We start from the raw sequence: 23,800 nt of genomic DNA, 5'->3' as shown, positions 1-23,800 counted from the left end.
TCCCATGCCGTGTTGCTCTCCTGCTTTCTTTGATCTTTTTATTTTTCAAATGAAAGATTAATGCCTTTATAATGCTAAAAAGGTGATTACACTTCTAAACCAAGAACCGGTGTTTCAGTTGTCATGGTGACCGATGCGCTGAACCTTCCTGAAAAAGTAAAATAACTTCACGGGGCGTTATTTATAAAGCATTGCAAAATGCAAAAAATTTATTATTGCGCAGGTAAAAAGAATTAAATATATGACATATGTGAATAGAAGCCGCTGACAATGTCACAAAAGAACCAATGGTGTACAAACATGAAAAACAAAAATTGCCGCACTAAATAAATAACATGGTGCTCAAAAAGTATGTCAATAGTGACGAGCCAATAAGAAGAATCCTTGAAATAGTGTCCAAAGACAATGGATGATTGGATGAGATTCCACCACAGCATGATAATAAGTAAGGTGTATGCTTACCAGATCCCTAGACTCCACATTATAATGCCGTGTACACACGAGCGGAATGTCCGACAGAAAAAGTCCGACGGGAGCTTTTCATCGTATATTCCGATCGTGGGTATGCCCCATCGGACTTTTTACATCGAAAATTCTGACAGACCTAGAAAGAGAACATGTTCTAAATTTTTCCGACGGAACCAATTCCTATCGAGAAAACCGCTCCTCTGTATGCTGTTCCGACGTACCAAAAACGACGCATGCTCTGAAGCAAGTACGAGATGTAAGCTATTGGCTACTGGCTATTGAACTTCAGTTTTCTAGTCCCGTTGTACGTGTTGTACGTCATCGCGTTCTGGACGGTCAGAATTTGGTGTGACCGTGTGTAGGCAAGACAGCTTGAGTGGAATTCTGTCGGAACTCCGTCGGAAAAACCTTCAGAGTATTTTCTGATGGGAAAACCGGTCGTGTGTACAGGGCATCAGAGTCTAAACAGGCATTAGGGTATGACCCAGCACTCAGATCACATCCATCAGTGGTTGGTCCAGAAAAGGTGGTGTCATGGCTGACCAAACAAATCTCTAGTAATCCTCAAACGTGACCAATAAGGAAGAGAATAGGGATCCACATAGTGTAGAAAACCATAACCATTTATTTTGAAAACAAGCTGCTAAACACTTACATCAATACAGTTAAAGTGGTTGTATACCGCTGGACTTTTTTTTTCCTTCCTACAAGGTAAAGTCATAATGTGCTAGTATGCATCGCATACCTTAAAACAAAGCTGTTCCAGTGCCGTGATGTCATTGCTGCAGCCTCTTCCATTTTCACCCGTCTTGCTTCCGGGTTTGCAGGCTCCGGCTCTGTGATTGGCTTGAGCCGTGATTACGTCACTCTTGCGCATGCGCGTGGGAGCCGCCGTTCACGGCACAGGGGTCAGAAGGAACGGCACCCGTGGACGTTCCTTCAGAGCGCATGCGCCAGTGATGTTACTGGCTGCATGTAATGTAAATATCACCTAACACCTGACAGTACAGGAGATATTTTCACTTCCTATAGGTAAGCCTTATTATAGGTAATAATCCTATAGGTGGAAATTAATGTGACCCACTCATCGGTTGGGTTGAATGACGTGACATGCGGCACCACTATGATTGGGTTACTCACATTGAGGCTTGGTTACAGGCCGATTCTAGCATTACCACGATTGGTCCATGATGGATGCGGACATCATTCTCTCACAACCCGGAAATGACGGTATACATGGCGCGAACAGCTGTCATATTTCGAAAGTCATTAGTTTACCTATATATACAGGCACAAGTGGCAGACGGGCATATACCCCAGTTGAAGTCCTATCGAACGAAACGCGTAGGGTCTGTTATGCCTGTCTTGCCACCATTTGAATTTTAGCGCTATTTTCAGTGATTGTTCCTTTTGAAGAGCCAGAGTGTTTTATTATTTTATTTTAATAAAGCTGGTTCCTAGCCGATTTACACTATGGGGAAGTTTCTGTTTTTTCCCTTCATCTCTGAGGAGTGACATCTTGCCTGTGAATGCTGGATCTATAACAAGCACCCGTCACTGATATCTTCGAAGTGACAAGTTGGTGAGTTCAGAGCGATCGAGTCGGTGAACACCGCTATTCCGCTGCCATCCTCAATCGTTGGGATCCAGAAGCCACTTTCCCACTTCAATACAAGCCCGTTTGACTCCCAAGTCATCGACTGGGAGTCCATCATTTCTGGTAAGGGTATTTATGCCTACACTTTTTACACAGATGTTTATGATCGCAACTCGTGGATGCCATCCTTGGATCCATTGATCTTCCCACACTGAGCTTGTTGGCTGCTGATCGCTTCCTATTGCAATATTTGGACTTTGAGTCACTATTTTACTTTTATTAGTTCCGGATGGACTTTTTTTAGTATTAGCAGCCTATTTAGTTATTGTTTCTCTCTGTATAATCAATTTTACTTTTTTGTGCAATACCCCTGTGTTATGCACCACCTTCACATTTTATTTACACCATCAATTTTATATTTTTGTACATTACGCTTGTGATATATTCAACCCTCACATCTTTATAGTCCCTATAGTACTACTCTTCCCTATTGTTGGGATTTGTAGTTCTTTCTTCATGATTCCCCTTTTTCTAGATTATTCACACATACCTTGCTGTGTTCACTGGTCCACTTTAGGTGTCACTTATATTATATTTAGGATTCACCTATATATCTTTTTTGCTTATTCTGTGTTTTGAACCATTTATTAGTTCTGTTGGTGTTTACCAACAGTCCTCATAGGACTTATTTTCATTAACACTCTTTGGTGTGCATATTGCCTTCCAGACACCATTCTGTTTGGCTTTGCCCAGTAAAGGACATTCTTTTAGCGCCACACTTATTTTAATTTAATCCTATAGGTAAATGTCTGCAGAGGAAGTTTACTTCCTCTTTAACAACTTCCCGACCGCCTCACGCAGATATACTGCGGCAGCAGGGCACGTACAGGCAGATTAAGGTACCTGTACGTTGCGCTTTAAACGGAGCTCCGTGATTGCGGACCCGATGTCCGCGGGGATACCCGCGATCGTCTCACGGTGAGGAAGAACAGGGAGATGGTAATGTAAACAAGCATTCCCCGTTCTGCCTAGTGAAAGTGTCACACACAGCCCCTCCCCCCACAGTTAGAATCACTTCCTAGAACACACTTAACCCTTACAGCGCCACCTAGTGGTTAATCCCTTCACTGCCAGTCACATTTACACAGTAATCAGTGCATTTTTAATTCGATCGCTGTATAAATGTGAATGGTCCCAAAATCGCGCCAAAAGTGTCCGATGTGTCCGCCATAATATCACAGTCATGATACAAATACCAAAAATATGTAGAAGAATACGTATCGGCCTAAACTGAGGAAAAAAAATGTTTTTTTATATATTTTTTGGGGATATTTATTATAGCAAAAAGTAAAAAATAATGCGTTTTTTCAAAATTGGCCCTTTTTTTTAGTTTATAGCGCAAAAAATAAAAACCGGAGAGGTGATCAAATACCACCAAAAGAAAGCTCTATTTGTGGGGAAAAAAAGGACGTCAATTTTGATTGGGTGCAATGTCGCACAACTGCGCAATTGTCAGTTAAAGCGACGCAGTGCCGAATTGCAAAAAGTGCTCTGGTCAGGAAGGGGGTAAATCCTTCCAGTGGCTGAAGTGGTTAAAAGCCAGCATTGAAAACAATGGTTCCCGGGATAAAGTCCAATTGTATACAATCTCGGATAGCATGATAACTTCAGACATAGACTCCGCTCAGAACACAGTAGGGGAGGTATAAACATGATAAGTGTATCACAAGCGGTAATGTGAGAGGTGACCTCCTAAATGGAATCTAATGTATAGCCTTCTAAGGCTACATTCACATGTGCATAAAAATGTTTCCTTATTACACATGATTTTTTCTCTAGCACAAAAAATTCATGCATAATCCTCCATCATCCAATCATGTAAATATAAAAATACTGTTTTATTTGATTTTTCTTGCACTCTATGGAGTTTTTGCAAAGTAAGTCTTTTGCCTGTTCGCCGAACAGCGAACAATATGCGGTGTTCACGGCAAATTCGAAAGCTGCAGGAACACAGTTAAAGTCTATGGGACACTAACATGAACAATCAAAAGTGCTAATTTTAAAGGCTTATGTGCAAGTTATTGTCATAAAAAATGTTTGGGGACCCGGGTCAATGCAAATATTTTTTTTAAAAACGGCCATTTTTTCGGGAGCAATGCTTAAAGTGAAACAATAAAAATAAAATATTCCTTTAAATATCATGCCTGGGGGGTGTCTATAGTATGCCTGTAAAGTGGCACATTTTTCCTGTGTTTAGAACAGTACCACAGCAAAATGACATTTCTAAAGGAAAAATTGTAATTTAAAACTGATCGCAGCTGTAATGAATTGTCAGGTCCCGGCAATATAGATAAAACTCATTGAAAAAAAGAGCATGGGTTTCCCCCCAAGTCCATTACCAGGCCCTTTGGGTCTGGTATGAATATTAAGGGGAACCCCGAACCAGAATTTTAAAAAAAAATTGCGTGGGGGTCCCCCTAAAATCCATACCAGGCCCTTCGTTATTTTATGACAATATGACAATAACTTGCATATTAACCTTTAAAATGAGCACTTTTGATTTTTCATGTTCGTGTCCCATAGACTTTAACGGTGTTTTTTGCCTGTTCGCAAGTTCTGCTGCGAACCGAACAGGAAGGTGTTCGGCTCTTCTCTACAGGACACTATCTGCATGGAGTTTTTATGTTCTCCCTGTGCCTGAGTGGCTTTTCTCTGGATACTCTGGTTTCCTTCCACACTCCTAAGACATACTTACTGTAGGTTAATTGTCTCCTGTTTAAATTGGCCCTAGTATATGTAGGCATGTGAGGCAAGGACCTTAGACTTTAAGCTCCCTGAGGACATGGACTGATGTGTTTGTACAATACATAAAAGCACTACATAAATTATCGGCATTATACAAATACCTTAACTAAAAATAATAAATAAATTTACAATAGACAGCATAACATTTTCAGACCTGCAAGAAATGTGGACATTATCCTTTGAACATTTTACTGAAGGTAAAGGAGGTAATTCTGATGTTTTATATAGAAAAGAATGTACAAATAAACATCCTTTTGCTGGTTAATAATTACCCTTACAGTAAACATGGACAATACTTATTCAGGTGACATAAAGAAAAACATGAACAGGATAAGAAAAAGATGCAGAAACCAATACTGTACATGGCCCGGGCAAAGCCTGCTTACTCTCACTCAAGGATACTTGCCTCTGCTTTTAAAAGGTAAAGCCATTTTCATGGGAAAAATAATAATATTGTGTAAAGAATTGCTCCACAAGCCATATCTTAATTAGGGCTGGGGAAAAAATCGATTTGAATCTTGAATCGAGTTCAGAGGTCAAATCGATTCAAATTTTCAGCAAATCGATTTTTTAGATTTTTTTTTTTCACTGCGAGGCCGACGCCGCGGACTAGGCCGAAGCCGCGGCCTCACCTAAAAACTCCTGCCCGCAGCTCCTTAGGACCGCCGGTCCTGGTGAAGAAAAAATATATAAAAAATCGATTTGCTGAAAATTTGAATTGATTTGACCTCTCAACTCGATTCAAGATTCAAATCGATTTTTTCCCCAGCCCTAATTAAGATATGGCTTGTGGAGCAATTCTTTACACAATATTATTATTTTTCCCATGAAAATGGTGTTACCTTTTAAAAGCTGAGGCAAGTATCCTTGAGTGGCCTCGCCTAAAAACTCCTGCCCGCAGCTCCTCAGGACCAGCGCGGTGTCCATCAAAAAAAAAAAAAAAAACTCGATTCGAATCGTGAATCGATTTTGTTTTTTAAAAATCGCAGATTTTTTTTGGGGGGGAGAAAATTGCCCAGCTCTAATCTTAATGTAGTATTAATAAAGCCGAGTTCCAGCTGGACCCATGTTTATTAAAAGTCAGCAGTTACAAAAGTGTAGTTGCTGACTTTTAATAAGCAGACGCTGGACCGTGGGACAGGTGAGTGATGTGGCCGGCCGAAGCCTCTGTTCTCTCCCCTGCCTGTCTGAGGCGCCGGCATCACTATTGTGGGCAACCCAGCTGTGACTGCTTGCAGCTTCCCAGCCGGGCACGCGCTGCACATGCACAAGTCGCGCTGCGCGTCGTGAATGGCCAGGCAATCTTCTGGGACCTGTGATGTGTCCCAGAAGATTGCAGGGAGGGAGGAGTCGCCTAGGTAGCCCAGGCGGAGGTGGGAGCTGGGTACCATGCCAAAACTAGGTACCCACTCCCCCCCCCCCCAAAAAAATGACACGTCAAATGTGGCATGTCAGGGGATCAGGATACCTTAAAGCAGAAGTTCCACATTTGGGTGGAACTCCGCTTTAAAAATGACATTCCCCTTTTAATCTGCAATTCTGTAATTTTCTGTAAAATGCAATGCAATACGGAAGCCTAGAGGCACTCTGTACACAGTTGGTATACAGAACTACCCCAGAAATGTCATTCCCTGCTTGTGTGATTGGCTCACTAATTAGCTGCACTAGATTTTAGACATCCTCTGCAACAAAAAAGTGCATCAGACGATTAATATCAGATTAATATCAGAAAAGTCCCTCTCATGCAGAATCAGTTAACATAATTGAACAAGCAGCTTTTTCTTCAGAGCAGAAACAGGCAGGAAATTTGTTAAAATACTTGCAATATACCCTGATCACCTATTAGAGAATATTACTTTCTCAACAAAAGTGGAGTTACTCTTTAATTACATCAGCAGAAATGCTAATTGATGGTTTCCAAAGATGTTGGTTAATTTGAGCATAACATTTATTTGCATTGTAGACAAGATGTAGTGGAGTCTTGGTTCACATTTCACACTGGGGCCCATAATTATATTAAATAGCATAGTTATATATAAGTTATATGTAAGGCTGAAAAAAGACCCATTAACGTCAAGTTCAAGTTCTCATAACTCCTGCAGTTTTGGTCCTGAGGAAGGCAAAATAAACTGTTGCCAATTTTACCAGAAAGGAAAAAAAAAGAAATTCCATCCTGATGACCCAAGTGCATTCAGATCATTTCCTTAAAGCCAAACACTTAAATTTGCTAATTATATCACCTCTAAAATCTATTTTTTCCATACTGAACATACCCAGTTTTCCAATGTTTATCTAGTAAGAGTAATAAATGAGTTGGTCACCTTTGAACGCTCTTCAAAACCGCTGTCTTTCTTTACAATGTGGTTCCCAGAACCATATTCTACACTCTAGATGTGTTATCTTCCTTTTGATATACAGTAGCTCAAAATTTAGTTTGCCTTTACAGCTGCCACCTGGCATTGGTTAGCCAGTATTCCCAAGCCCTTTTCCAGCTCCGTTTCACCTAACTGCAGTTCATTAAATACATTGGGGCATTGTCATACCCACGGCCTAGATGTATAACTGCACATTTTGTTAAATATTAAATGTAATTTGCCATTTAACTTCCCTGCTGCAAGTTTGATACATCCCATCTTTAGTATTTCACTGCTGCATTTTAATAATTTTACAACATTTTTTGTCATCAGCAAAAATGACAACATTGCTTTTTATTTGTTTACAAGGTCATTTACATACTGTAAACTTTTCCAACCCTGATGCCTGTGATGTTAAAGAATAAATACAATGGTTTTGGGTCAATTTTATTTTATCCTTTCTCGTTTTATATATATATATATATATATTTTTTTTTTACTATATACATTCAACCACTGTTTTAATAATAAACATTCAATAAATGACAAAGAATTCCCAGAAAATTATGGCTTAGCTACCTGTCTGTCTAACTGAAAACTTTGACTGAGCGGGAAATTATCAAAACTGGAGCAGCCACAATCTGGAGCTGCTGTGAGTGGCAACCAATCAGCTTCCGTCTTTCATTTTCAAAGCTCAACTGAACAAGCTGAAGACAGAAGCTTGATTGGTTGCCATGCACAGCTGCTGCAGATTCTGACTGTAGGATGGCTTTTAAGAAGCGGTTTGCAAACTCCGTGAGTGTGATCGCAGGTCCCGCGGACTCGATCTCCGTGGGGATACCCACGATCATCTCACGGAGAGGAAGAACGGGAAAATGCTGATGTAAAGAAGTATTTTTCCGTTCTGCCTAGTGACAGGACACTGATCATCGCTCCCTGTAATCGGGAGCGGTGATCAGTGTCATGTCACACGTAGCCCCTCTCCCCTACAGTTAGAATCACTCCCTAGGACACACTTAACCCCTTCACTGCCCAATAGTGGTTAACCCCTTCACTGCCAGTCACATTTACACAGTAATCAATGCATTTTTAATTGCACTGATCGCTGTATAAATATGAATGGTCCCAAAATAGCGCCAAAAGTGTCCGATCTGTCCGCCATAATGTCACGGTCACGATAAAAATCGCTGATCACCGCCATTACTAGTAAAAAAAAATAATTAATAAAAATGCCATAAAACTATCCCCTATTTTGTAGACATTATAACTTTTGCACAAACCAATCAATAAACGCTTATTGCGATTTTTTTATACCAAAAATATGAAGAATAGAACAGGCAATAGAAGAATACGTATCTGCCTAAACTGAGGAAAAATGTTTTTTTATATATTTTTTGGGAATGTTTATTATAGCAAAAAGTAAAAAATAACGTTTTTTTTTTTTCAAAATTGACGCTATTTCTTTGTTTATGGCGCAAAAATAAAAACCGCAGAGGTCATCAAATATCACCAAAAGAAAGCTCTATTTGTGGGGAAAAAAGGACGTCAAGTTTGTTTGGAAAACACGTCGCACGACTGCGCAATTGTCAGTTAAAGTGACGCAGTGCCAAATCTCAAAAAGTGCTCTGGTCTTTTGCCAGCCAAATGGTCCGGGGCTTAAGTGGTTAAGAAGGGGTCAGTGTTGTAATCTACTTCTGTAAATTCAGTGTAAGCTCTTGAGGTCTGTAAACAACAGGCACTGAAACAAACTGAGCACCTGGGAACTGTGAAACGAAGCCTAAAGCTCCTTCTACTGCTTCAAAAGATCAATTCAGGATATTGATATGTAATATTTACCTGATTTATATATTTTAAAAAATGTATTTAGCCCTGACCAAAGCAAAAGAAAAATCACTTTACATTCCCTCCTATGGCACCCCCACTTTTGCTAAGGCAATTAGTGGAAGAAGTAACCTGTACATTACAATCTAGCCAATAAAGTTGAAAGTACAGCTCTCCTCTGAAACTCTGCTCTCCCTTGTTACCATTACCAATGGCGCATGTGTAGTTGTCTGACATGTCGGGAGATATTGGTGATCACACTCATTTAAGAAGACAGACGTTAGGTAAGAAAATGCCAGTAGCTATGCAAGGGTCTAAGAGGAGGATGGTTCATAACTGTAAAAGCTATATGTGGGCCCACATGGGATACATACATTACATACCATATGGTATTTCATATAAAGAAGCAGCTTTGTTGAAAAGGTCAACAGCAAGGGTTGCTTTAATAAAATAAAAAATGAAATTAAATGGTCGCAACACCGATCCTTGCAGTACATCAGTGCCTAATTAATTTTTGTCCTGTATACAATTACCCTTTGTGTTCTGTCTTTAGGCCCATTTTTTCCCCCTAAAGACAATTTCGATGAACAGTAACAAATGCTTTAACACAATCTAACAAAATAGTGAAATGAATTTTCTCAGTGCTCCCACATTTCCGGTTTCTCTCTTCCTTCTCCTTCACTTCTTCTGGCAGCCTTCTTTTTCTACAGATATCACTGTGCTTGAGTGATTTATAACTAGCCTGAAATAAGATTGCTCGTTGAGCAGATTCTGTTTCTGTAAGCTACTTCGGCATCAAACTTAATATACAGTAAACTTGGAAATGATTCAGCGATAGCATACATAAATTCAAAGCTGCATTTACAATACCTAGTGCTGGATAAGCACGACCCCAAAGCTGGATGCAATGGAAGTACTCTTGGGCTTATGCCAAGGGCAGCAGGGTGAATTGGGGCACCCCCAAAGCAAAACATTTCTTTTCGTATTTGTAAATACATTTTTGTTTTAGTTTGCCATCTTTGGTTACTTAAAGTGATACTTTTTTTTTTACCTTAAAGTGGTTCTAAATCCAGCCTTCAGTGGTTTAAAAATAACAAACATGTTATACTTACCTGCCCTGTGCAGCTGGTTTTGCACAGAGCAGCCCAGATCCACCTCTTCTTGGGTCCCTCGCCAGTGCTCCTGGCCCCTCCCTCCTGCCAAGTGTCCCCACAGCAAGCAGCTTGCTATGGGGGCACCCGAGCAGAGCCGCTGGTCTGTGTGTCATTTGGACACAGAGCCGCGACTCAGCCCCACCCCCTCTCTCTCCTCATTGGCTCAATGACTTTGATTGACAGCAGTGGGCGCCAACGTCTAAGCCAATAAGGAGGGATAGTCCCGGCAGCCAAGTTTTTTGTGCAACATTGCTGGATCGAGATGGGGCTCGATCCAGCAAGGTTTTTTTATCTTAATGCATAGTATGTATAAGGATTAAAAACCTTCTGCCTTTAGAACCACTTTAAGTTTTTTTTTTTACCGTAATGCATTCTAAACGTGGACTAAACATGAGTATAATCCATATGGTGTATGCATTCACATACGTACAATATATGAACATATATGCTTATACAAATTCTTATAGTCTACTAATCAAAGGAGAGGTGTGATTTACACAAGTACATGCATATCCATGCAAAATACTGACCAGTAGTAATGCAGATTTATTTACTGATCTAAACGCAGTGCTAGATTACTGATATTTATGGGTCTGTGTGCACTGGCCCATTGAAAGAAATTGGGCCGCATTTAGGTCAGTAAAAAAAAAAAGAGTACCTGAATGCCTAAAAACATGGCGTTTTGGGCACCCGTATGTAACAGCCCCAATGGGCAAGTCAGGCAGAAGCAAAACTGAATGGGAGAGGAGGTAGGATGTGATGAGAGGAGTCATGAGACTCTGTACAGACTTGATAACTGCACACTTCTAATTATGGGTTTGTACAGTCCAATAGAAGCTCTGGATATAAAACATACGGAATACACATTTGCACTTTCTCAATAATAATCATATATCATGACAGATGCCAAAAGGTGAGGCAATTGTATTAAAGCCCACCTGCAGGCAAATCCTATTTTAAATACCTTGTCTTATACTCACAGAAGTTGGAGTTCCAGGTCCCTGTCATTGGGTGCCTGAGCAAGGGAGACTGCCTGGGTGTGGGAGACCAGTAATCTAGCGATGCAGAAGTGCCCACGGACCTGTCATCCGTCTGCTCAGCAGGGATCAGCAACTGTACAGATCCCCCGCTGGGTACGCGGATCACAGCCACAGTCCGCTCCATGTGAAAAGGGGCCTAAAAAGTGATGCATAGTAAAAAAAACGCTGCATGCATTTTAGTGGTGTTAGCACCATGCTACCTTGTTCTAGATGCAGCTTGTTCAGTTGTGTACTATGTTTCTTCCCACCTTCCTGCACTGCTGCTAAAATGGATGCATTGTAAACAGCTGATCAAACACATCAAATTCAAATGCATAAATCCAAAATGGATGCATTGTAAATACACAGCAAGAACAGACTGTGCATTTACAATACATTTGATATACAGTATATGTGTCCACACCACAATGACCTGAACAAACTTTGTTTATATGAAACAACAGCTGATCAAACACTTCAAATGCATTTCAAAATGCACATCCGATTTTGAGAAGAAGGTCCCTAAATGCATGCATTTAGAAAGATACAATTATATATCAGACTCTTTTAAAAGAAACCTTTCCTGAGCTAAAAATGAGGCAGCTTTCACTAAATTTTCATGAAACTGCTAACTGCCTGGCTGACACACTTCACTAATTTGAATCACTGACCCAGAAAAAGCAAAAGGCATGCCTATACTTGCTCCAGGTCAGTGACTCAATGTATTGAGACCAATGGGTCAGAATAGTACCCAGGGAACTAGCATTATCATAATGTGGTCAGCAAATGGTTGCCTCCATGTTTCTGTGAGGAGAAAGGCGCAAATCTCTCCCACCCCACCTGTTTCCTGTACCCATCTTGGAATCCCCCAATATTCTGTTTTGGTTTTCACTTTTTACATACATAGCTTTTTTTCCATGTGTCTTTAGTCCAATTGCTTCATGGAGCCTCTTGAGCTGCCCATACACTAGTAAAATTTTGTTCACATTTTTTTTTTGTAGTAACATTCATTCAATTTTCTAATTAAAGTGAGTCAAATTAATATTTGTTTTTGACCACAGTGACAAAAAAATTTAAGCAGCAGGATGGAAACTTCTTACTATTGAATGTCTAATAGTGTGGTTTTCATTAGTCCATTCACTCCAAAATCGAATATTCAAAGCAAACAAAATTTCTAAGTACTTTTGAAAGACATCCGTCAAGTCGGTGAATGTACTGAGTTTTCTTACAAATATTCATATGAACATTCTCTAGTAAATCTACTGGTCTATGGACAGTTTTACTCCTCCTCAGTGGAGTCACATGACATTATAGATCCTCAAACTCGTCAGTGGAGTCTCGTGACATCGTAGATTCTCCTACTCCTCCTCAGTGCAGTCAAATGACATCCTGGCTCCTCATACTCCTCCTCAGTGGAGTTGCGTGACATCATAGATCCTCCTACTCCTTCTCAGTTGAGTTGCATGACATCGTAGAGCATCCTACTCCTCCTCAGTGGAGTCAAATGACATCATGACTCCTCATACTCCTCCTCAATGGAGTTGTGTAACATCATGGATCCTCTTACTTCTCCTTGGTGGCGTCACGAGACATCATGGATCTTCTTACATCTCCTCAATTGAGTTAGCTTACATCATGGATCCTCTTACTCCTTCTCAGTGGAGTCACAGGACATCATGAATCTTCTTACACCTCCTTAGTATAGTCAAGTGATATCATGGAGCCTCTTACATCTCCTCAGTGGAGTCACGTGAAACCATGGATCCTCTCAATCCTCCTCAGTGAAGTCACGTGACATCATGGACCCTCTAACTCCTCCTCAATGGAGTCACATGACATCATGGATCCTCTTACTCCTCCTCAATGGAGTCATGTGACATCAAGGATCCTCTTACTCCTCCTCAATGGAGTCACATGACATCATGGATCCTCTTATTGTTCCTATGTGACATCACGGATCCTCCTATGCCCTGTACACACGATCGCACATTCTGACAACAAAATCCATCAGATTTTTTCTGACGGATTTTGGCTCAAACTTGTCTTGCATATACACGGTCACACAAAATTGGTCGGAAATTCCGAACGTCAAGAACGCGGTGACGTACAACACGTATGACGAGCAGAGAAAAATGAAGTTCTATAGCCAGTGCAGCTCTTCTGCTTGATTCTGAGCATGCGTGGCACTTTGTGCGTTGGAATTGTCTACACACGATCGGAATTTACGCAAACAGATTTTGTTGTTGGAAAATTTTAGATCCAGCTCTCAAACCTTGTGTGTCGGAAATTCCGATGGAAAAAGGCTGATGGAGCCTACACACGGTCAGAATTTCCGACAACAAGCTTCGATCGCACATTTTCCATTGGAAAGTCCGATCGTGTGTACAGGGCATTACTGCTCCTACATGAAGTCATGTGACATCATAGATCCTCTTACTCCTACACAGTGGTGGCCAAAGTTCTACAGCTGAAGAGACTTTAACCCTGTAAAGATGAGTCCTCCTGTGAGCCCAGGATAGCTTGACGACATATTACCAGAGGATGGAGCTTTTACACCCTTGGCTCACAGAAACTGAGTTGAATGATGCTGGGGGCCATTTACCCCAAAAGAGGGCAAATGCTGGATCACAGAACAGTGAGTCTACAGAGGGCAGCACCAGAGATAAGGTAAGTACTGCACCACAAGATGCTTTTTTATTTATACTTCTGTAGGGCTATGTACTTTTTTTTTCTAAAAGCTGGAGCTGGACTTTATCACTAAGCCTAAAAATATCCTTGAACTGTTTGGTTCTTGTTTCAGATCAAATAGTTTACAGATGAAGACAGATAAATGACCATTTCAGAGCTACAAGAAAATGTTAAGGAAATCTTGGTGGATACTTCAAAGATTTCATCATTCAATAGTAAAAAGTGACTGAAAAAGCAATGATTGCCAAAAAACAGGCTAGTAACATGATGAAACGATAACATCTGATATCTGTGTGCTCTGAAAAGAAAAAAAGATGATGAAAAATCATTGGAGTAGGCACTTAGAAGTCATGGCTGCTGCAGGGTACTCAGTGATCATTTGAAAAAGGAGAAATATTGAATTTTTTGTCATAGTAAATGTCCTGCCTGCGTCTTGCCAGCATGAACTATTAGGCCTCATTCTTCAATGTGTCTTTCAGAACTTCATTCTTCTTTTGCTATTTCCCGGGTAGGTTTAAAGCTGGATTCACACCTACACTGATTAAATAAATATATTTCTAATGAGCTATTAGAAATATATGCATATATGCATGCATATTGCTGTTGCACATTTGTATACATATGCAAAATTGCTCCCCATCTGCTAGGGGAACCAGGGCATCCTGGTACTCCCAAATAAAAACTGCCCCTCACTGCCCCACAGAGATGTCCTGATGTTCAGGGAAGGCAGTGGTTTTAAAAAGACACTAGCTTATGTTATATACTCCAACAGACATACAATGTGTACAATAAAATAAAATATGGATAACTGAGAAATGAATCCATAGGGTTCCTGTTGTAGTGCACAATGCAACCAAAGAAACAATAGGGTCTATCAGGATCACTATAAGGAGAGTAAGCAGAGGAATACAATCATTTGTTTGTGAAGGTTTTTGACACTTAGGACAGAGAAATTAGAGAGCACTACCTTGCAAGTATTTTATTTAGCAAAAAATAAACAAAAGTTTTCTCAGTAAACGCAAAAGATGCATTGGTGGCAAGTTATCCTTGCTATCTGGGTGCGTAGAAACAATGATGGGCATTATAGGGAGCCAAGATCCTGAAATAAAAGGAGATACATACAAGAGAGTAATCTGTAGTGAATGAACTGATACAGCAGATGCTTTATCAAGGGTGTGTTTAGTACATACGTGATAGGTTGGTTTCACACGGCGGCTCGATCAGGTCTGCCTGTAAGTTTTTTAGGCGAACCTGATCGGACCAGCCATTGATCTCTATGGAGCAGACAATGTCACCTGACACGCCGGAATCAAATCCGATCCTGTCCGCCAAAAACAGATGGATGGGGGATCAATTCCCCATCCGTCCGGCAGATCAGATGACAGTTGGACGGAAACAGACAGGTGGTCCGCTTCCATCCGACCAACCCATAGAGAACACTGGGGCTGTGTCCGTGACCTGTCATCTGCCTGTTCAACGGGGATCAGCAGAGAGATCCCCTGTTGAGCAGGCAGATGCGCTTTACGGAGTCCGCCCCATGTGAGAGGGGCCTTACAGGTCATGTAGATTTAAGAACAAGTGGCAGAAGTACATATTATAGGTCCAGAGATGCTGTAGAATCCCTGGCTCCAACTGCAAGTTAAAGTGATACTAAACACACAACGTTTAATGACTTCAGCCCCAGAAGATTTTACCCCCTTAGCTGATCAGAGCACTTTTTGCGCGGTAATGCGATGCTTAACCAAACAAAATTTGCATCATTTTTTTCCCACAAATAGAGCTTTCTTTTGGTGGTATTTGATCACCTTTGCAGTTTTTATTTTTTGCGCTATAAACAAAAAAAGACAGAGAATTTTGAAAAAAAAAATATATTTTTTACTTTTTGCTATAATAAATATCCCCGAATTTAAAAAAAAAAAAATTCTTTATCAGTTTAGGTCGATATGTATTCTTCTACATATTTTTGGTAAAAAAAATCGCAATAAGCGTATATTGATTAGTTTGCGCAAAAGTTATATTATCTACAAACTATGGGAAAGATTTAGGGCAATTTATGGCATTTTTATGGCATTTTTATTATTCTTATTTTTTCTACTAGTAATGTCGGTGATCTGCGATTTTTAGCAGTACTGCGACATTGCGACGGACAGATCGGACAATTTTGACACATTTTTGGGACCATTGACAAATATACAGCGATCAGTGCTATAAATATGCACTTATTACTGTATAAATGTCACTGGCAGGGAAGGGGTTAACACTGGGGGCGATCAAGAGGTTAAATGTGTGTTCCCTCCATGTGTTCTAACTGTATGTGGATAGGACTGACTAGGGGAGGAGACATATCGTTGTTCCTACTTAGTAGGAACAAACGACATGTCTCCTCTCCCCTGACAGAACAGAGACTTGTGTGTTTACACACAAAAATCCCTGTGCTGGCTCTCATGCACGCTAACGTGGACCGCCGGCCACGCGCATCGGGTCCCCTGTTGTTCAGCAGGCGCGCGCGTATGCCTCCAGCGGCGAGCGTGCCCTCTGGCGAGGGAACCCCGTACCCGTATGGGGTTTCGCACAGGGGTGCCATTCTGCCCCCGTAAAAAGACATGAGTCGGTCAGGAACTGGTTAATTTTCATTGTCCCTTCTATTTCTGTATGTGGATGATGGCACTGTAATTATTTTAATTAAAAACCTTTTTCCTAATCAATATACAGCTGTCAAATGTCCCAGCTCTTTCCCAGTCTGTCTGCAGGAAAACATAAGCAGGAGGAGCTTCTAGCCCTCTGCTGCTGGTCACATGTTCAAAATAACAAAAAATGGCCTTTGGAATACAGAGTAAAAATACATAATTAATATCATATATATTTGAAATCAAATCTTTATTATTTTTTGGCAATAACATGGTGTGGGTGGATTTCTGCCAGTCACAGGCTGTGTCATACCCCTCCAGCTTGTGTCTTAGAATAAGAGGGAGATGAAGCCACCATTAATCTACATGTAATATCCCGCCCACCTTATGTTAACTGGTTAGTGGGCATGGTGGAGAGGGAGGGAGTGGGCTGTCATTTACCACTGTATATACGCCCACATGTGTGACTCTATAGTCACATGGGCTGCTCAGATGTGATAGGGAGGAAATTCTCAGGGAAACTTGGAATAGGCAGCCGCATACCACAACGGGATACCAATAAAAACTTCTTTATTGTAATGTAAACAGATGCAGTAAAAACTGAGCATGTGCAGAGCTGCCAACACTGTTCTGTAAAATCGCTAGCTGAATTGAGGACTTACCCAGAAGGGGGAGATAGAGAACAGCAGGATCAATTATGTTTTTTGCAGAATACAGAAAAAAGAAACTCATAGTGACTGACTGAGTATGAACGGCATGTAATACAGCATTTTTATAGTTTTTTATGATGTGGTTTTAGTGACACTTTAAATATCTACATATTGCTCCTGGGCTGACGTCTGCAGGAATGTGCTAGGTGTAGGTATGACTATGGAAGATGGGTTTCACCCTGGTTGGGTGGGTATTGTAATGCTAAGAGCAATGTGGGGGAACTAGGAAAGGGCTGGACGCTGAGGTTTGGAGGAGAAAAAAAAAAAAAAAGAGAGGGCAGAGGAAAAAAAGAAAAGAGGAGCAGAGGTGGCCTCAAATCATCATCAGAGGAACAAATTTAATCAGCACCCACCACAGAGGTAAGTATAAATGCTCTTATTTTACTGTGGCCCCTAAGCAAAAATCCTTATAACAGGGTCTCTTTATGCGAAGGCCACTAGTGTATTTAGACTCTCATCCAGAACAATTTTGTATCTGTGACAACAAAGATTGGAGAGTGGCCGCTGCAGGTAGAAACCCAAGTGACCACTCACCTAGATAAAGCACAGGTGCCAAAGTTTGGCTCTTGTTTGGAGCCAATTAGGAAGGCGCACAAAACGCTCCCATGTGCAAGGCCTTGGAATCACATTCATTTGTTGTGTGAGGTCACTTGTAAGACCACAGAATCTGATGCTGGAAGGTGACTGCACACATAGACAAACCCCTGGTATCGGATGCCATCTTATGGCCAAATTTACCAAAATGTCTCATTTTGACTGGATCATCATGGGGCATGTTGATCTCTTCAGTGCCTTTGCTATTATATAAGACCATTATCACTATGATTACTGCTGAGTTTTTTGCCAATATAAGCATATTGGAGAGTGCATGCTAAAGTGATCTGTCATATACTGTAGGAAACGTGCCTGAAGGAATATAAAGATTACTGTAACTTTTACATGTCATGTTACTGTTGCCAAGTCATCAGCAGTAAAAAGTCCCTGCTTTTTGGTGTTGTTATTGTAGCTTATCCACATCTCACATTTGCATATAACTTTATGCAGAAAAACAGGACTTGTACAACACACCATCAGCAAACATTCTTTAAATAATTATATAGTTTGACATAATAAGATATGTAGATATGCAGCCCACAGCATTGGTTGCATAACAAAACAAGAACATTTTTAACTTACAATTCTACAAACTTCAGATCCTAAAGATAAGACTCAGAATGACATGGCCACCATAAAACATGAGATCTTTCGGAGTAACGAAGAAAGCTGTAATAGGAAATGTAGCCCATCTCATAGTAAGAAGGAAACCAAATGATTGAAACGCAGAGATGAAACCAACACAACTTTAAAGCAATGGAAGTTGCATCAGCTGGTTATCTGAACAAGTGGATCCCACCTTCATTTCTGCTTCACACTGCGATGTAAAAATCAAGCAAATACAGGGAAATCGTATAAACTGACAGATGTGACAAGACCTTGCTGCAAGATGAATTGTGATTCCAAAATATATTAACACAATAATATGCCACCATTTGCATATAATTCCCCAAACCCTTCCGAATGAGCATCTAGATTCTCATCAAATCTTAAAATAGCAGCAGAGAAATGGAATAATGTGACTAATTTTTGTGGCCACGTGTCCCACCCCGACAAGATAAGGCAGGGGACAATTTTTGGTAACTACTGATGGCACTTGTTATAGTGTCCCTATGTGACAGCAGATGTGTTCCCTGTGCTACTTACACATCTGATGTGCCCTTCCCTTCCTATAAAGCCCTGGCATCCCAATCCATAACTATGCCTAAAACCAGGCAAGGTTTACATCATGGACCCCGACTCTTGTCGTGACATCTTTCCAGCCTGTCGTATTTGGTCCCCCCAAAATTTTTTTTTACTTTTTTAAAAGCAACCAACGCAAAAAATGTTGGATCCAATTATTTTTGGTCCCAAATCCAATTTTTTATTTTTTAATTAAAGAACAACAAAATAAATGTTGGATCCTATCATTTTTGATCCAAAATGCAACCTTTTTTTCATGTATTTTTTTTTTTTTAACAGGAACAAACAGCATAAATGTTGGATCCTAAAATTTATTTTTTCGTATTTTTATTTTTTTTTTAATAACGACCAACAAAATAAATATTGGATCCAATCATTTTTGGTCCTGAATCTGATATTTTGTATGTGTTTTTTTTTTTTTTGTAATAACCACCAAAATAAATGTTGCATCCAATCATTTTTGGTCCTGAATCTGATATTTATATAATAAAATGTTAGATCCAATTATTTTTTACGTATTTTTTCCTGACGGCAACAAACAAAATAAATGTGGGATCCGATCATTTGCAAACCCTGAAAACTGAATGTAGGAACACTGCATGTAGATATATATACAATACATAGTATATATATATATATCTATATATAGATAGATATATCTATCTATCTATATATAGATATATATATATATACAGTAGATCTATAAGCATATATATCTATAACTTGCAGATCCAAATATTTAAAGAAAAATGTATATATATATATATATATATATATATATATATATATATATATATATATATATATATATATATATATATATAGGGTTCTATGTATAGCAGGGTAGCAGTGGCTGCATGATATCTGGTACAATTCCACCTATAAATAATGGGTGTGTATGTGGATCATGCCTCCCTCCATCACACACCCCAGTTTTCTGCTCTGATCCCCCCATTATTGGGGATCCCCCCATATTCCTATATTGCAGATCTAAAAGTAAAAGGCTGCTGTGCTATCTCCAGATAGGGATGTGTTGGTGCAGTGATGATCCCTATGCTGTGTATGGATCCCTATACATGATGATGCCACCTGTCACCATGCCACCCTGTGCCCGTCCACCCACAGATCACCCACCTGCCTCTCGGCCAGCTCCTTCTCCAGCTCCTTGGACTGGTTGTGCCATACCAGGTAGTGCAGGGGGTATCTGCTCTCCGGACCTTTCTTTGCTGGCATCATCCTCGTCTCATGCTGAATGCTCCGACCTTCCTCCCAAAATCCCCCCGCAGAAGAAGAGTGTGGGAGGCTGCGGAATGGACCGGGATCCCCGCACTGGAGGAGGAGGTGGTGGGGGGAGAGATCGGCGGCTCCTGAGCCCCGGGCAGACGGGCAGCGGTGTGGGTGCGGGGGGGATCCCAGGGGGGGAGCGGGGAGGGCAGTGCCAGGGGCTCCTGGTGGGCTCAGGACTCCTCCCTGGCAGCGCTGTCTCAGCTCTGCTGTGTGTGCATTGTGCAGGATGCTGCTGGTGACAGGAGGAGGATCGAGGTGCATCATGGGGGATGTAGTTCTGTCTTCCCCTCTGTGGAGTGACAGGTGCGGCTCTTAGTACATGGCTGTGCCTCTGTGAGATCATTCCGCTCTCTGCTGGAGAATGGATCTAATCCCTATAACTACATTGCAATTCTTTTTTTTTTTGTCTTTTTTTCCATTTATTTGCACCTGGTGATCCTGCAAATTTCACACTTCCTGCCCTAGTGTGACAACCTTCACTCACCATGGAGGAGTAGTGTTGTCACCCTGAGCTGTCCTCCTCATCTCCACCTCTAACTCCTCACACGCCCTATTAGCAGGGCTTTTTTAGTGGGAACGCGGGGGGCGCAGTTTTGGCACCTCCAGAACTGAATGTATGTGATAGAAAGGGGTGCTGGAGGGTCTATTGATGCTGGCTGCTGGGGAATCTATTGTCACTGGAGGGGATCTATTTTTGAATTGTTTGTGGGAGGGATCTACTGTTATGGGGGAGATATAATGATGCTGACTGTTGGAGCAGTGGCGATTGGTGGATTTTATGTTCGGGGGCCGCAATCAACTAGCCCCCCCCCCCCCAGGGGAGCGGCACTAACAGTCCCCTCCAGCCCTGCGTGCATCTGCTGGTTGGTCCGGCACTTACCTGGATAGATAGATCCAGATAGATGGGGGGTGTCATCCAGCGTAGCGGGGTCCAGGCAGCGGCTTTAGGCTAGCGGGTGCGGGGTCTGGGCAGCGGCTCCAGGCTAGTGGGTGTGGGGTCCAGGCAGCAGCTCCAGGCTAGCCGATGCAGGGTCCAGGCAGCGGCTCCAGGCTAGTGGAGTCCGGGCAGCAGCTCCAGGCTAGTGGGTACAAGGTCCGGGCAGCAGCTCCAGGCTAGCGTGTGTGGGGTCTGGGCAGCAGCTCCAGGCTAGCCGATGCGGGATCCAGGCAGCAGCTCCAGGCTAGTGGGTGCGAGGTCCGGGCAGCAGCTCCAGGCTAGCGTGTGTGGGGTCTGGGCAGCAGCTCCAGGCTAGCCGATGCGGGATCCAGGCAGCAGCTCCAGGCTAGTGGGTGCGAGGTCCGGGCAGCAGCTCCAGGCTGGCAGGCTTCCTCTCTGGCTCCAGCAGCTTCCTCCCTGGCTCCACGTCAGGCGTCCAAAAGGATCACCTACAAACTATGGTATATACAGGGCTTTTTTTCAGTGGGAACGTGGGGAAACGCAGTTCCAGCACCTCCAGCACTGAATGTATGTAATGGCAAGGAGTGCTAGGTTGTGCTACAGTGTCTATTGATGCTGACTGCTGGTGGATCTATTGTTGCTGGAGGGGATCTATTTCTGCAGAAGGGTTGATTGCTGCTGGGGAGGTCTATTGTTGCTGGTGGGGGGATCTATTGTTGCTGGGGTGGGTCTTATGTTGCTGCGGGGGTCAGTTGTCGCTGGGAGGAATCTACTGTTGAGGGAGCAGTCTATTATAGCTGGCTGCTAGAGGGTCTATCGTTGCTGGGGGTATTTTGTTGTAGGCGGTCCATTGTTGAGGGGGGGGATCTATTGTTGCTGGTGGGTCTATTTTTGTTGGCTGTGGGGGCTCTATTTTACTACTTTTCTTGTTATCAATAACAAATTCCATACTAATTACTTAGTACCACAAATGTTACTTGGTTCTGTATTCTCTAAAAGGGGCTGTGCTGGGAGGTAGGCAGGGGGTGGAAACAAGGACTGGTGCTCAGAGGTAGGTAGGGGCAAAGACAATGGGTAACTCCCAAAAGGGGGAGTTCCTGCACCTATTCTCTGAGAAAAAAAGCCCTGGGTATTATATATATATATATATATATATATATATATATATATATATATTATATATCAGGAATTGTTATTTATTTACTTTTTTGTATACAAATAATGGCGGTGATCAGTGTCTTATAATTGAACTGTGATAGTGTGGTGGCCATTCTGACATTAAAGTGTTACTAAAACAAAAACAGTAAAATCTGTCTGTATGTGCAGAATAGCATGCTTGTTATAATCACTGTAGAACTTAAGGGGTTAATCCTCTGTATTGTGTAAAAAGGCTCTTTGATCCTGTATGCACAGTCCCCCCCTCTCCTGCAGGGTTTCTCTGGGAAATGCCAGATAATACACAGTCAGAGTGGTCCCCTTGCACATGCTCAGTTTGGTCTATATTGCTGGAGAGAACATTTCCTGTTTGAGCTGAGCTTTTCGGGTCACGTGGTATTGACATCACACATGTGGGCGTCTATACGGATCCTAAATGACCGCCCAGTCTCTCCCTTCTCCTCCATGCCCAGTAACTTAAAAGAACACAGTGGGTGGGATGTCACATCTTGATTCATGGATGATCCGCCTCCCATTACAGCATAAGGACACAGGCTATGGTGAAAATCTCCTCCTACATGAACACTCAACACTCGGACCCTGCAGTTTATCATGTAACCGTGGTATACAGATCAGCCAAATATGTATATAGTGGCAGTATTTTAATGTAAAAAGAAGATTTATAAGCTGTGAGCACTGTTGGGGGCGGATGAAATATTTTCATAATACTGGGTTTAGTAACACTTTAACCACTTAACTCGGACCATTTGGCTGGCCAAATACCAGAGTACTTTTTGCGATTTGACACTGTGTCGCTTTAACCTCCCTGGCGGTATGATTATTTCGGATTTTAGGTGCTGAAAGCGGTACAATTATTTTGCATGGAAATTTGGCGTTTTATATTGTAGGCCTGTAATTCTTAACAATAACACACTTAAATCTGTCCAAACAAGAGTCTAGTAGATATCCCGGGTATGATAAAGTTTGAAACACAAAAACATAAATTATAATATAATAAATAAATATAAATAATTAAAAAAATAATAATATAATAATAATAAAATACATTTCCCCACGATTCACTATCGCTCAATTCTGCAAGTGTTCTAATTTACTATCGCTGTTTTCTAGCTGATCTAAAACCATTTTTGACATAAAGGGACACTTTTTGGTTGCTATGGACAATCTCCAGTTTCCAGGCAGAAAGAACAGTATATATAATATAAAACTGCATGCAGGGCATGGGCCAAAAGCACTGGGGACAAAAGGGATGTGAAATAATTTCATACAGTACTATAATCTGTAAGATTACAGTAATGTATGTGTTATGATTCTTACATTTTTTTGAATTTGCCGCCAGGCTCCGCCCCGTGCCTCGCACCGCTTGCAGGGAACGGAGCCTGGCACAGAGAGGCTTCGGAGGAGACACAGCCCACGGACA

The 23,800-nt window shown here is 41.5% G+C and overlaps 1 protein-coding gene across 6 annotated transcripts in view; it reads right to left on the bottom strand.

Moving 5' to 3' along the window:
- Positions 1-20,568, bottom strand: part of ANKRD13B (ankyrin repeat domain 13B) — a 358,728-nt gene extending 338,160 nt beyond the window's left edge. For 2 of the 6 annotated variants that reach the window (XM_073616842.1, XM_073616837.1), the window contains exon 1: positions 20,154-20,568. In XM_073616842.1, the coding sequence (XP_073472943.1) occupies positions 20,154-20,567 (414 nt within the window). In that variant the 5' untranslated portion in view covers position 20,568. The remainder of the gene's footprint in view (positions 1-20,153) is intronic. The other 4 variants (XM_073616841.1, XM_073616836.1, XM_073616840.1 and 1 more) reach the window with 3 other exon arrangements.
- Positions 20,569-23,800: the final 3,232 nt, after the last annotated feature.

The sequence above is a fragment of the Aquarana catesbeiana genome, linkage group LG02 (genome assembly GCF_042186555.1).
Source record: "Aquarana catesbeiana isolate 2022-GZ linkage group LG02, ASM4218655v1, whole genome shotgun sequence".
Taxonomy (NCBI): Eukaryota; Metazoa; Chordata; class Amphibia; order Anura; family Ranidae; genus Aquarana; species Aquarana catesbeiana.
Note: the sequence above shows the minus strand (reverse complement) of the source record. Positions and strands in the feature narration are given on the sequence as shown.